Source organism: Phaenicophaeus curvirostris, chromosome 1 (assembly GCF_032191515.1).
Source record: "Phaenicophaeus curvirostris isolate KB17595 chromosome 1, BPBGC_Pcur_1.0, whole genome shotgun sequence".
Taxonomy (NCBI): Eukaryota; Metazoa; Chordata; class Aves; order Cuculiformes; family Cuculidae; genus Phaenicophaeus; species Phaenicophaeus curvirostris.
Genome location: NC_091392.1, coordinates 187,819,183 through 187,834,505, shown reverse-complemented (window position 1 = coordinate 187,834,505; position 15,323 = coordinate 187,819,183). Strand labels below are relative to the sequence as shown.

At 41.6% G+C, this 15,323-nt stretch overlaps 2 protein-coding genes across 3 annotated transcripts in view; both read left to right on the top strand.

The window, feature by feature from the left end:
- The window catches only part of CDK8 (cyclin dependent kinase 8), an 86,810-nt gene extending 74,490 nt beyond the window's left edge, over positions 1-12,320 (top strand). The window contains exons 10-13 of one of the 2 annotated variants that reach the window (XM_069883050.1): positions 2,480-2,577; positions 3,951-4,029; positions 4,152-4,307; positions 11,425-12,320. In XM_069883050.1, coding sequence (XP_069739151.1) covers positions 2,480-2,577; positions 3,951-4,029; positions 4,152-4,307; positions 11,425-11,550 — 459 coding nt within the window. In that variant the 3' untranslated portion in view covers positions 11,551-12,320. Of the gene's footprint in view, positions 1-2,479; positions 2,578-3,950; positions 4,030-4,148; positions 4,308-11,424 lie in introns of both variants that reach the window. The other variant, XM_069883042.1, reaches the window with a different exon arrangement.
- RASL11A (RAS like family 11 member A) overlaps positions 1-15,323 on the top strand; it is a 427,718-nt gene that overhangs the window by 73,729 nt on the left and 338,666 nt on the right. The gene's annotated exons all lie outside the window — the stretch shown is intronic.

The following is a 15,323-nucleotide window of genomic DNA, read 5'->3' as shown; positions in this document are numbered from 1 at the left end:
TATCAGCATAGGATGGACAGCTTCATAACAGAATTGCTAGAAACTGCCAGAATTTTGCAGTGATTTTTGATTATGATGTTTTTCAGCATATTGGCAATTTTTTCTTGGTTTTTTTGCCTTCCTCTTTTTTCTGGCTCCTGGGATTGCTTTTGAGAGGACAAGAATTGTCCTGTTAAAACTGATACTGTACAAAGACTACATGCAGACTCAGGGAGCTGAAATAACTTATTGTGAGTCTGTTGATGATGTGAAAAACAATGGGATTGATAGTGGCGATACATATTTATTATGTGCTGAACTATGCCATTAAAACTGAAGACTGTGGAGAGGAAACGTGCTTTGTGACTTCAGCCATCTGCGGCGTGGAGATCTGCATTGTGGTTGTGTATGCTCACTTAATAGATAGTGAAAGAAGATGACCAGTTCAGACATAGGTAATGACAATGGCTTTTTTTTTTAAAGGTGAATTTAATTCCATTAGAAATGTGAATAGCAAATGTAAAATGACTGTTACTTGCATATATTATTTCTGCATATCTTGTTAGATCCATGAATTAAAAAAAAAAAAAACAAACAAAAACGCAATAGGGTAAAAGCATAGCATTTCTTTTAAAGGTCATTGGCTTTAACAATACGTCACGATGTGGTTTTGCCTTGGACGCTGTACTTAGTGAGTCTTCATGTTTCACCATGTTTTCTTTTTTCTGTGTTATCTGAAGGTTATCTTATTCTTCCTATATATGTTGCTTGTGCAGCACAGCTGTATTCAAGCAGCTGGGTGGATGGGGAGAAAGATCTGCACATACACCAGACCTTCTGAATAAGAAACACTCTTACAATGCATCCCTGCAGTTCAGCATTGGAGTTAAATAAAATCACTCTGGTCTGCTGTTCCTGAAATGGAGCAAAATCTTCAGACTCGTGGGGACAGCATGATTTTTCTAATGTGTTTTTTATTGAAATCACTGTTGAGATGCTGCTGTGACAAACATATAATGTCCAACCATCTTCTGAATTATTTACATAGGTGCAAAATGAGAGTGGAAGAGTAAAAAAAAGTACAGATAGTGCAACTGTTCTTTAGAATTATCTTTCAATCTTTTAACCTCATGCTGAATTTTGACCTCATGTCTTTTATTGGTATTTGTAGTTATTCAAGAGGAGTTCTTAAGCATTTCTCATAGTACGTCCATCTATGTACCGGTGTTTGTAACAATTTTTCTACAAATTTTTCACTTTGCTTTGGTTAGGTCAATTTTATTTTCTTAAATTTTCATTTACATATTACCTTAGGATTTTTACTCTGCTGTTACTGAAGTATCTTCTATGCTATTTTTTCAAAGTTGGCATCAGGTTGCAAATACCTGCTGTGCTTCTTAGCCCTCTGTTAACGCTTCCCAGTGAGAGTAAGAGGTGCTTTCTCAAAGGATTTGGATTTGACAGATTTTCAGTTGAAATAAGTTTAACTCTTTTGAAAAACATTATAGTTTGCCTTGTCTACTTTGTGGTCATCTTCGTTATCTTTAACCAACACAGGCACTTTGGCAAATTTTTTTTTTTCATGTAATTGATACCTGTTTTCATTAGTTGTTACAAAGATCAAGGCTGAGGTCTTACACTGATAGTGCATCAGCACCAGAGCTCCAACTTGATGTGCTCAGGGAGAAGGCAGCTTATTAGACTTCTGTATTTCACATCATGTCATGCAAAAAATCAAGTAAAATTCGAGATTTTGCATAACTGCTCCATTGAGCAGCATGTAGCACACAGATGTCTCTGGAAGTCCGTGTTTCTCAGAATAAGCAAGCACGCATTGAAGTGTGGGGATGAGAAGCTACCTGGCCAAGTGGACTTTTTTTGGATGTTGGTCACTACTTTCAAGTACTTAAGTGGAGTTGATGAGAAAGATGGGGACAGACTTTTTAGCAGGGCCTGTTGTGGTAGTTCAAGGGGTAACGTTTTTAAGCTAAAAGGGGGTAGATTTAGATTGGAAAGAACTTTTTTTTTTTTTTTACAATGAGGAAAATGAAACACTGGAGCATGTTGCAGAGTAGTGGTAGATGCCCCATCCCTGGAAACATCCAAAGTCAGGTTGGATGGAGCTCTGAGACACCGGATCTGATTGAAGATTTCCCTGCTCATTGCAGGGAGGTTGAACTAGATGAGCTTTTAAAGGTACGATCCCTTCCAACCCGAACTGACCTGTGATTAAAGCTGCTGGTATGTCACGGAAACTCTTTGAAGATATTTGTTAAAACGTTTGTGACTGGAACTGAGTGTCCTGGGCTTTGTGAGTCAAATTGTGTTCTTCAGTTGGAAATGAAGTTACTATTTTAACAAGAGACAATAATGTATTTATGCCATTTATGGCTAGGGTTTTAAGTTCAGACACATCTGTATTGGCTCGTCTTCCAGGAATAATGCAGTGAAGATTTGTCAAAGGGTTTGGTAATGCAGAGCTTATCTTTTATTTTTGCAGCTTCAGAAATTGCTTACTATGGATCCAATAAAGAGAATTACCTCAGAACAGGCTATGCAGGATCCCTATTTCTTAGAAGATCCGCTTCCCACATCAGAGTAAGTGGTCAGTTTATTAAGCTATCAGTACATCAGAGGTGTAGAAATTTGTGCTTTCTCTCTGCTATAAATATGTTTGTGAATATTGAACCTAATACTTACTAACAACCAAGGAAAGCTAAAATGGCATTTGTGGTTTTTAAAATTAAGTAGCATTCTTATTAATCTCTTGCTTTATGGAGCTTTGATCCTATTAGTCACAGCGCTAATCTTGTTATTCACTGACAGATTGATTATGCATGCTGCAGATCTTTGTAGACAACTGCTAAGTGCCCGCAGGTCGCTTCTCTGCACCAGGAGGTTAAATGACACTCTCTAATTAGTTCAGATTTTTCTGTCCTAGTCTTTGTTGTAAATTTAGTGGGTGGGGGAAGTCAACAGCTTCTATGCTGTCATCCTTAGCAACTTAAATCCATTTTCTGTAGACAGTCTTTTTTGTTTGTGCAGGGAGATTTACAAAAGGAAGACAATTTAGAATAATTTCATTAAAAATTAAGTCCCCCTCCCAGAAGACTAGCCAGAAAGCATGTTTGTACACCTTCTTAGGAAAGCTATTAGTACATTCTGTGTATGATTTTCTACCCTTATCTAGGGAAGAATTTATAACACATGGTATGTATACTTATAATTAATTAATTAAAAATGAAATTATTTCACTAAAATCTACTGGATTATTTATACCAGCTCCTGAGCTGTCTCTGTGATTTAATGTTGTCATGTGAATGATTTACTTTAGCAGAAACTGCTTTTAGGACAGTGTTTGGGTTTTTTCCTCAACTTCAGGTTGGCATTTTAATGTGAATGTGCAATGAGTAATGCTAGCTGGTGTACAGAGACTTTTTTTATAAATATTCTATGGATTAAGGGATGGTAAATTATTAGCTTGCACCAGCAGAAATAAATTCATGTGGACCATGAGATAAGAATTGACAGATGAAGTTTCTAGTTACTTTTAAACTTTGTTCCAGATTGTTTTAGTAATAGTGAATGGAGTTTCCAGGAGTATTTTTAGTTAGTCCCAAGATTGTGTATTACACGATAACTGGATTAAGATAGCTCTTTGTGCCCTTGCAGATATCTAACAGGTGGTGTACCTTTCCAGCCACCAGTTTGGTCACCAGTTATCAGAAACCGTGATAACTCTTAGGAGTTTAAGTGAGTGTATGAGAGGTAACTGAAGATGAATGGTAAATGTGATTAGGCTTACTAACTTTAGACTATGATGAAAACAATACAGGGAAAACTTCTCCATTAGTTACAGATACTAGGCTGTGTCTCAGGCAGCTTGAAACTAGCATGAGTGAAGTGTCAGTCTTACAGGGCTAACCGTTCTGTTATAATACAGTGATAAATAGACTTTTTTTGGGGGACAGTGTTTTTGCAGGTTGTCAAATCCCTTACCCAAAACGAGAATTTTTAACAGAAGAAGAACCAGATGATAAAGGAGATAAAGTAAGTACTGGAAGAACAGTATCATCATGCTTCACTGGCTTTCACACTATTTCTTGTTTTCATGTTATTTCATGTACTGCTTTTGAGTTGAAATTTTTCTTTGTGTTTAAACAATTGAGAAGAACCAGCAGCAGCAGCAGGGCAATAACCATACTAATGGAACTGGTCATCCAGGGAACCAAGACAACAGTCACACACAGGGACCCCCACTGAAAAAAGTGAGAGTTGTTCCTCCTACCACTACCTCAGGTGGACTTATTATGACCTCAGACTATCAGGTATTTGTTTTATTCATATACTATATATTTGGTTCTTATGTTTACAGCAGTGTTTCTTTAAGCTAAAAAAGTAATTTTGTGAGTGTCAATGTATTAACTGGCATTTCTTTGGATCTTTCAGATGTTTTTCAGATGCATTTAGTTGATGGCTTGCCTTTAAATTGATATGCTAATGCTCTTCAGGTTAGCATTAAGGAAATCAAGATCAGGAGTTATTACAGTTACTAATTTATTACCTTGACATCAGGGAATGCTGACTGCAGACCAGGAGCCTTTTTTGCTGCGCTCTGTTAAGGACAGAACCTTTCCTTTATGCAAGCTAAAGAATTACAGAAGAGAAGCAAGGAGAACTTCAAATTATATTCATGGGAGCGGTTAGAGAGGTGGTGGACTTCGGAAGCCTAGGGAATGGAATATTTTAAGAGGAGACATGTTGATGGAAATGTTAGCCTGCAGGAATTATGTACTGGTTCACATGGAATGCATAGTACAAACGGCCAAGGTGTGTCTTGGATGAAATCAAAAGATGAGGATGTCAAAAATTACTGACGGTGTTTTTAGTTAATGTAGATTAAATCTGGTACCCTAATAATGGAAACCTGCTTACCTACGCTTGCATTCTGTAGCAAAACTTAGAGAGAGTTTAAGAGCAGTGTCAGTAAAATTGCTGCTCTCAACTTGCTTTTCAGAATTTGATACTGTTTCTCCATAAACACCGATGGGCTTTGAAATCTTGCGTTTCAGAATTTATTCCTGAGAGTACCAGATATCTTTAAATACTGTCTGAAGGCATTACCCCTCATCCTGTATACTTCCAGCATTGGCCAAAATTTGAATGTACTAAAAACGTAAACTAACGTCATTTTCAGGTGTTTTATTGAGAGATCTGTTATGTAGTCCCCAAGTGCATTTACTATGCTTATCCCAGAACACCAGTAGCGTATCAGTTTTCAAGTCATTCTCCTTGAACGGTGTAAATGTTTAGAGCTGTTTGGGACAGTGGTCAGCCTTAACTTCAGTGCTGCTGTGTGGGGTGCCTCAAAGTGTGAACATCATCTTTCTTTTAGTTGGATTGTGCAGTCTTATAGGAGCTTCTTCCCTTTCAATTTGGCAACCTGCAGTCAATCACTCTGTGGCTCTTTCCACCACTTCTGTTCTGTGTGTGCATTATTATGAAGGCATATGCAGTTGTAACTCAGTCTTGCCCTCGTGTTGAGTCACGTATCTAAGGAGATCGATCCAGAGGCAGAGGTTGCATCTACCGCATCAGGGAGCTCTATGTACATGCCCTTCCACTTGCTGCTGCATCTTGGCATTTTGAACTAATGTCAGCTTCCACTTCTGTGAACAAGAGCTGAGGTTTGCTAGTGGAGAAGAGGGAAGACTTGAACTGCCTCACCAGGAGCTGGTTTGTTTTCAGCTCGTGCTCATCTAAACTTTTGTACTCTGTCATCCTTCCCAGGATTATAGCTGTGGGCAGCCCTTGCTAACAAATATAATTTCAGAATACTTTTGCCTTGATATAGTGATTACTACTTTGCTGTCTCAGGAGTTCTTACTGGTAACTTGACTCCTCTTGAGTTATCTTTTTGCTGTCTCTCTAGGAGGCAAAATACCTGGTTTTACAAATACTTCCCCCCTTCCCGGTCATGCAAGAAGGCAGTGGGTAGATTTGTTCGGATTAAGATATCTGGAAAACATGATAATCCAAGGGAGGAGACCTGAGCTTGCTCATGGTAGGACAGAAGCAGTTAAAAGCTGCTTATTGGTGGTTTCAGGTCTCCCTGAAAAGAATTCCTCACATTTTTTGCTTCTGATCCTGCAACTTGTGGAGATGGCAAACAAATATTACAATACAGCCCTGTGTTTTAATCAAACACCTGTTCCTTTGTTCTTCATGTAATTTGCTCAAATTCCCCATATCAAGCTTGTGAAGGAGGATTGCCATCTTCTGGGCAAGGCGCACTAAAACAGTTTCTGCATCCACTCAGAAGTCAAATTCCTCTCTGCAGCGCTTATTGACCTTGCATCCTTTTCTGCCATGCATAAAAATAATAGACATACGGCACATAGACTTCCTTGCCTTCTTGTTTGAATCTGCAATGTGACTAAACAGGCTGGAGCAATTCCACCACTGTGATCTTTTGCTTGTGATAGCCCTCTGGATGTTTAATGGTATTCAGGAAGGAGTGAATATTTGCATTTCTTCTTAAACAAAAGCCATTTGTTGTGCTGGATGTCGTGAGATAACCTGATTATTTTTAATTCCCTCTGTCTTAAAATAAGATCTGTTTCAGAAGTCAGGATGCAGAAAGAGTTTACAAGTGATGTGAATGGTCACTTTTAAAATGGTTAAACTTGTGATAGGTTCCTACGTACAGGAGCCATGCTTGGACAAAGAGAACATTCAGGGATTTTTGCTCTAAAGTTCATCCTATATTTGTTACATGGAGAAGAGTGATTCAGAGCTGTGGCACTTCTGTTGACAAGTGACTTAGTCTAACTCTCAAGAGTGAAGACAAATTTCATAAAGGTTCAGTCACTGTGTTAATGATGTAGTTCAGCTCAGCGGGTTTGTTCCTGCTGGCATTAAGTGCTGGTCAAGCCAGTTCTTTCCCTTTACAGTACACACCCCTAGAGAATTAGATCGGTCCCGTGAACGCTTGTTAACAAGTAGAGTTTGCTTTTTGATTTCTGGCATCATCTTGGCATCCTGAACCTTCTGTTTTAAATGCTAGTGGCAGGAAAAAAAATAATGCTGTTTTTATTGCACGCAGCATGGGTAATAAGAAGGAAGAGCTGGAAGCTGTCGTAGGGCAAGAAGCCTATGGTGTTGTTGCCATCACGGAAACGTGGTGGGACGACTCATATAACTGGAGTGCAGCTATGGTGGGGTACAGACTCTTCAGGCGGGATAGGAAGGGTAGGAGAGGAGGCGGGGTAGCCCTCTTTGTAAGGGAGGACTTGGACACCGTTGAAATGGGTTGTGGCGATGGGGAGCTTGAGTGCCTGTGGGTTAAAATCACAGGAGCCCACCAGAAGGTAGATTTTGTGATGGGAGTCTGTTACAGACCACCCAGCCAAGGATAAGCAGCTGATGAGCTTTTCTATAAACAGCTGGGGTTAATCTCTAGATCAATGCCTCTCATTCTTGTGGGAGACTTCAATCTTCCTGATATCTGCTGGAAGTACGATACAGCAGAAAGGAAGCAGTCTAGGAGGTTCCTGGAGTGTGTGGAAGACAACTTCCTTGCACAGCTGGTGAGTGAACCAACAAGGGAGGGTGCCCTCCTGGACCTGCTGTTTCTGAACAGAGAAGGCCTTGTGGGGGATGTGGCAGTAGGAGGACGCCTAGGACAAAGCGATCATGAGATGATAGGGTTTTCTGTTCTAGGTGAAGTGAAGAGGGTGGTTAGCAGGACAGCAGCATTAAATTTCCAGAGGGCAGACCTTGAACTCTTCAGAAGGCTGGTTGGCAAAGTCTCATGGGAGACAGTACTTAAGGGCAAGGGAGCCCATGAGGGCTGGGAGGTCTTCAAAAAGGAAATCCTAGCAGCTCAGGAGAAAGCCATCCCCATGTTCCGGAAAAAAAGCCGGCAGGGGAGAAAACCAGCTTGGTTGAACAGAGAGATCTTGAGGGATATCAAGAAGAGAAATGTTCATGGGCTCTGGAAGAGGGGACAGGCCTCTTGGGAGGACTACAGGAGGGAAGTGAGATTGTGTAGAGAATAAATCAGAAGGGCTAAGGCTCAACTAGAAATCAGATTGGCAAAGTCTGTGAAAGATAACAAAAAATCCTTCTATAAATATATAAATAATAAAAGGAGGACTAGGGAGACCATACAGTCCCTATTTGGACGCAGAAGGAACAACAGTGACAGGGGATGAGGAAAAGGCTGAGGTACTTAATGCCTTCTTTGCCTCAGTCTTGAATTGTAAAGAAAGTCGTTCCGTCTGTGTACAAACCCAGGAGCTAGAGGAGCAAAATGAGGCTCCCATGATCCAAGAGGAGGTGGTCAGAGCCTTGCTAGCCCGACTAGACACCCACAAGCCTATGGGGCCGGATGGGATTCATCCAAGGGTATTGAAGGAGTTGGCGGATGTGCTGGCCAAACCGCTTTCCATCATCTTCCAACAGTCCTGGAAGACTGGGGAAGTCCCACTGGACTGGAGGCTGGCTGATGTTGTGCCCATCTACAAGAAGGGTCGCAGGGAGGACCCAGGAAACTACAGGCCTGTCAGTCTGACCTCAGTGCCAGGGGAAGTCATGGAACAGGTGATCTTGAGTGCTATCACAAAGCACATGCAAGAGAACCGGGTGATCAGGCCCAGTCAACACAGGCTCACAAAAGGCAGGTCTTGCCAAACTAACCTGATCGCCTTCTATGACAAAGTGACTCGGCTGCTGGATGAGGGAAAGGCTGTGGATGTGGTCTTCCTGGACTTCAGTAAAGCCTTTGACACAGTTTCTCACAACATTCTGCTTCGGAAACTGTCAGCCTCTGGGCTGGACAGGCGCACACTCTCCTGGGTGGAAAACTGGTTGGATGGCTGGGCCCAGAGAGTGGTGGGAAATGGAGTTAACTCCAGTTGGAGGCCAGTTACGAGTGGGGTTCCCCAGGGCTCAGTGCTGGGTCCAGCCCTGTTCAATGTCTTTATCAATGACCTGGATGAAGGCATCGAGTGCACCCTGAGCAAGTTTGCAGACGACACTAAGCTGGGTGGAAGTGTTGATCTACTGGAGGGTAGGGAGGCTCTGCAAAGGGATCTGAACAGGCTGGACCACTGGGCAGAGTCCAATGGCATGAGGTTTAACAAGACCAAGTGCTGGGTCCTGCACTTGGGGCACAACAACCCTGTGCAGTGCTACAGACTAGGAGAAGTCTGTCTAGAAAGCTGCCTGGAGGAGAGGGACCTGGTTGACAGCGACTGAACATGAGCCAGCAGTGTGCCCAGGTGGCCAAGAAGGCCAGTGGCATCTTGGCTTGGATCAGAAACAGTGTGACCAGCAGGTCCAGGGAGGTTATTCTTCCTCTGTACTCGGCACTGGTGAGACCGCTCCTCAAATCCTGTGTTCATTTCTGGGCCCCTCACCACAAGAAGGATGTTGGGGCTCTGGAGCGAGTCCAGAGAAGAGCAACGAAGCTGGTGAAGGGGCTGGAGAACAGGCCTTATGAGGAACAACTGAGAGAGCTGGGGTTGTTTAGCCTGGAGAAGAGGAGGCTGAGGGGAGACCTCATTGCTCTCTACAACTACCTGAAAGGAGGTTGTAGAGAGGAGGGAGCTGGCCTCTTCTCCCAAGTGACAGGGGGCAGGACAAGAGGGAATGGCCTCAAGCTCCACCAGGGGAGGTTTAGGCTGGACTTTAGGAAAAAAAATTTAATGGAAAGGATCATTGTGCACTGGCACAGTCTGCCCAGGGAGATGGTTGATTCACCTTCCCTGGAGGTGTTTAAGGCACGAGTGGACGAGGTGCTGAGGGGCGTGGTTTAGTGTTTGATAGGAATGGTTGGACCTGATGATCCGGTGGGTCTCTTCCAACCTGGTTATTCTATGACTCTATGATTTATAAGATCTGTTAAGCTATTTCAATATTTTACTTTTTCAGGATGTTGGTTCACCATAGGTTTGCATATTCAGGCCTTGGTAGTAGTATCCTGGTCCTGGAATTCTTCCCTTGGAGCTAAATTTCCAGACCTTTGCTAGAAGCAGCTTTTGCTAACAATCCTAATACATCTTGCGATGTGGACTCATCAAATAGATTTTGTTGGAAGGAACCTTTTAAAGCTAATCTGCAAGCCTCCTGCAATAAGCAGAGACATCTTCAACTGGATTACGTGGCTCTGTGCCCCTTCCAATCTGAATTTGGATGTTTCCAGCGATGGGGCATCTACCACCTTTCTGGGCAGCCTGTTCCAGTGTTTCATTATCCTCATTGTAAAAAGAATTCTTCTATCTACCTGAATCTCCCCTCTGTTATTTTAAAACCATTGCCCTGTGTCCTATTGCAACAGGCCCCACTAAAAAGTTTGTCCTTTTTTATAATCTTTCATATAAGCGCCCTTTAAGTACTGAAAGGCCACAATGTGTTAATTTACTGAAACGTTAAATGCTACTAAGTGGTCATATACTTAGACTGAAAATACCACATGCAGTCCTTTTTTCTTTTATAATGTATGATGTGTAAATAAGTAACTTTTAGGCTAAAATGGAAGTGGGCAGTTACTAGTTTGCTTGGAGCTTCTTGCGGTGATGAATGCTCCACTCAATAAATAATTGTAGAAGTGCTGGTTGAAAGGGGCCTCTGGAGAGCATCTAGTCCAGTCTCCCTCTTGAAGAGGGACTGTTGCTCCTGTTAAACTAGGTCAGCCAGGCTTTGCTTAGCTGGGTCTCAAAAAACCTCTATAGATGTAGACTTCACTGCCTCTCTGAGCAAGTTCTGCTAGTGCTGTTCTAGCCTCTTTGTGATTTTTTTCTTCCTCTGATATCCAATCTGAACCTCTCAAGCCCCTATCTATGACCTTTTCCCTCTGAACATTCTTCCACTGAGAAGCATGTGGCTGTACCAGTAACCCTCCATCAAGCAATTCAGAAGCTGCTGCTCGATGATGCATTAGTCTAAACACTCACAGCCCTCTTGGCCTTTACTCCCAGGTGATGCTAAAGGGTTGCAAGCACATCCTTTATATAGGAAAGTCTCCAGAATAATGCAGTGTCTCTTTAGCATTAAGATGCTCTGTTTGGCCCTCCACCCCTGTATACTTCCTTGGTAAAGGGAAGGGAGCAAGCAGAGATCACCGTGACCATGAGCAGTGGTAGCCTTGTGTAACTTCCTAGTGTCTGGAGGGTTGCCTGGGGCTTTGAGTATGATCATGTAGGTTCACAGGAGGTAATTAGGGAGAATAACTGGAAGGTGGTAACTGTCACTTTATATTCTGATGTTCCTGATGTTCATAACTGCAACTGCTGCAATCAGAGTAGGTGAAAAGAAGTCTGGAAGCACAGCAGCTTTGAGACTGTGTGCTTGGTATTTCTTGAAATAAGCTGGTAGGCAAAACTGTCTTGCAGTGTATCTGTTATGAAGGGTTACGTTTCCTCTGCTTCTACCCCACTGCAGCGTTCCAACCCCCATGCTGCCTACCCCAACCCTGGACCAAGCACATCACAGCCACAGAGCAGCATGGGATATTCAACTACCTCCCAGCAGCCGCCACAGTACTCGCATCAGACTCATCGGTACTGAGCTGCATCCCAATAACGTCAATGCACTGTTGCTAATGCTGCAGGACCGGCCACACAGCTGCCTGCCTGGAACCTGGCTTGGGCCACAAGAATGTACTGTACAACCACACCTCCAACCTGTCTGATTGCCACGATCCACCCCTTTCCACAGAGCGGAGTAGTGGCTCCCAAATTGTACCTGTTTTTGGGGTTAGACTTGAAAAGAAAGTGCTAGCACAGTTTGTGTTGTGGATATGCTACTTCCATAGTTTACTTGACATGGTTCAGACTGATCGATGCATTTTTTTTCAGTGACAGTCTGTAGCAGTTGAAGCTGTGAAATGTGCTAGGGGCAAGCATTTTTGTTGTCGTATGTGGTGAATTCTCTTGATGTAACAACTTTATCTGACCAATAGTACACAACATCTTTGAACTGGTACTTGAAGCATACAGTATATGTTACCATGGCAAAAAAACAAACCAACTGTGACTCTGAGACAATTTTGATAGGCATTTATTTTTAGTGACTTTTGTGGGTTGGTTCATTTTCCACCTAGATCAATGTTTTATGACCGACACGATTGCTACGATGAGATTTTTTTTTAAGAACATGAAAACATTTGCTTTTTTTTCCCAGCGATTACGAATGTCCCAAAGATTAATTTCCAACTTATGTTTTTTTTTGTTTTTAAATCTATGACTTGACTGGTATTAAAGCTGCTATTTGATAGTAAAATGAGTATGCTGTCATTGATATAAACATGTTTGGTTCAGCAAACAAACTAAAATGATTGTCATAGACAGTGTTTTATTTTTCCTGTTGGTGTTAATAATTTGTGAGCATGCTTTGGGATTAAAAAAGCATGAATGATATTTCCTAAAAAGGTGCGGCATCCATTCAGATATTTCGTCATGATTTTTAAGAACCAGCTTGCTGTAGTGGATTTTAAATTTTGTTCAGTTAATTATTTTTTTAAAACATTCGCACGTTGTTTAGGGGTGCCATTCCTACAGCAGAGGATCAAGGTTGTTAGGAGAGCCTTAGAATTTATGAGGAAAATCTTACATACAATGTACTGTATCAAACTATTTTACATGAATGACACAAGTATTCTGAATAAAAAAAAAATCAAACATTGATAAAACAAGGTGTTATGTAATAAATTTATTTTTCATAAATCTGGATATGACCTTTGTCTGTATTCCTTTTCTATCGGCAACAACACGCCTTCTCTCCCATCGTACATCTGCATTGGGTTGAGTCCTTAGAGGCAGTATCTGATGGGAATCTTGCAACTGGGCAGGCTTCCATTTACTACTGAGAAGGATGGGATTTTTAAATAGCAGGAAAAAAATAGTGTCTTCCTAAAATGTCATTGTCCCTGTTGCAAACTTGTAGCTGATCAGCTGGAGATGTTCTAAACATGGGTTTATTACTAGCTGCATTTCATAGATCAGACAGCTCCATTTCATCTAAAAAAATCTAGAGATGTTCCTGTCTGAATAGTTCTTCTAGGGTGTCTGTAGCTCTTTCTTTTTTGGAATCTAATACGACTCCATGATCTTATGACGTAAGTACATGCAATGTATGCAGGATTTTTCTGCTCATGTTCCATGTAGTGTGACTGTCACCTGGTGTGATCCATTCAAACACACTGAGCTGCTGGTGGGCGGCAAAAGAAAAAACAAATTAGTAGCCAGCCAGAAATGCAAACCAAGTTTGAGGTAAAGACAGAATTATGACTGATACTAGTATATTGTCATGTCTCCAGTGCTTTGTTTATGAGTAGAAAGCAGAGTGGCTTTAATTTCAGTCTTGTTACAGGGAAATGCGTCTGGTGGACAAAAAGGATTCTTGCCATTTGTTTGCATGTGAATTTTATTTTCCTTTTAAGAAGATACTTGGGATGAAAATGCAGCTTATCAACTAATTATAATAAGGCTCAGTTATACTCTACATTTAGTTCTAAGTAGTCTGCTATTCCATTTGCAGTGATTTCATTAATTTACTCCATTTTTAGTAGAAATAAAGCTGATTCCTTCAACAAACTGAGAACCTACAGAGAGGTCAGATGTTAATATTTCACTTGTTCCAATGTCTGACTCCATTGGTCATTTAGGAGAAGGAGTTTGAGGTTTCTTTGCAACTGTGGAAAGAAAAGTTTTTTCAGTGCTTGGTGTAACTTTTGATACCTTCAAGATGGGTATTAGTTCTCTTGCAGATAAGGTTAAACTTGTCCTATTCGTGACAGTTGTAAATAATCTTCATATCAAGTTTTTTAAAACTGTTTTTAGGCATACTGAGAGCAAGGCTCTGAATTATATTTCTGAACTGTCTTTAAAAAAATTATCCTTGTTTTGTTCAGAGGGGCTTTTTACATGAGGGTTACAGAAAGGGGAGAAAGAAGAAACTGCCTTCGAGAACATTTAACAGAAGACTTGCAAATTCCTGTGAGGGAGGTGGCAGTTCCCCAGGCAGTAGCAGGCTCGTGAGCTGTGCCTCTCTCCTCACCTACCTCAGAATTTGTTACTAGGTTTAAGAAAGTCAAAGCTTTTCATTTTTCACCAATGTTTATCTGGGCCAGTCTGAGTGTATTTCAAATAGCTGGAGTCAGGAACCCATCTTTGTTGCTCTGATTAAAGAACAAATTGTTTTTTCTAGAGGTGGCTTCTGTTGAAAATGGTTTACGAGCTTAACTTGATCATGAGGATAAACACACTATTGTGCTTTCACCTTGGCACTCCCAACAAGCCTTACTCATAGCAGCTCTGAATTTATCGTACCTGATAGGGATTCAGCCTATTTAAGGAAAAGTAACTTCTGCAAAGATTCCTTTTGAAGAGGGATTCAGCATTAATGGAGAGGAGGAGCAATGTGAGGGAGGAAATAGGGGACTGGTTCTGTCCTGTCCTTTCCTCTGTGGGTGTTTGAATTGGAATATATTCCATGAACTCGATGAATTGTCTGTGGTGGTACCACAGCAATGCCCAGCTGACAGGTAAAAGCAGTACGAGTTCAGGTTTTCATTCAGCTTTTTTCCTCAATCTGAAGCCATTGCTGGGCAGTTTCTTCTCAATCTAAGGTGATTTATCTGAAAGATGGCAAACTCCTCAGGCAGCTAGGGTGGTAGGCCAAGCGAGAGAGGACTTGTCTCTCCATGTTCCTTTCTACTTTTTGTGTGCAATTCTTAATTTTTATGGGGCTTACGTTTCCGTGCTTTGCTTTCTCAGAGGAGGTACTTGACACATGTGGCAGGTAACCTGCCGTTGCCTGTTCAAACAGAATTGCAGTCCTTGGTGTCTTGTTTGTGCTCAGATTGGGTTCCTCCGAAAGATAAGCGCGAGTTCCTCTGTGTTTCTTTGCTGAGGGCCATCAGCAGCCCACGTCCCAAGTGTCTCATCAAATACTGGGTCTGTGGTAGCTTTGCACAAAGCTCTCTCCACAACATGGAGCAGCACATTCTGTGACTGCTGCTCATTAGGTTGTTATTTCAGAGGAAGAGTTGTCAACTTAACTCTTGCCAAATGAAACGAGAAGATGACAGCAGAGCATGACTTGAGTATGGGCGAGACTTGGAGGAGTTAGCCATGTCACATGAAATGGCCTCAAGCTCTGTCAGAATGGATCTTCAAAGCTGTTCCTGTCGTTTTCACCTTCTTATATTTCTTGCCCATTCAGACCCAAGCTGAAGTGGCAGTTAGAATAAGGCTTGGAGTCAGTTGCAAGTGAAGGTTTCCTGTGAAGAAATTACTTTTGCTGTTCCCCAGTGTCCATCAATTTCTTTCTAAAGTTTC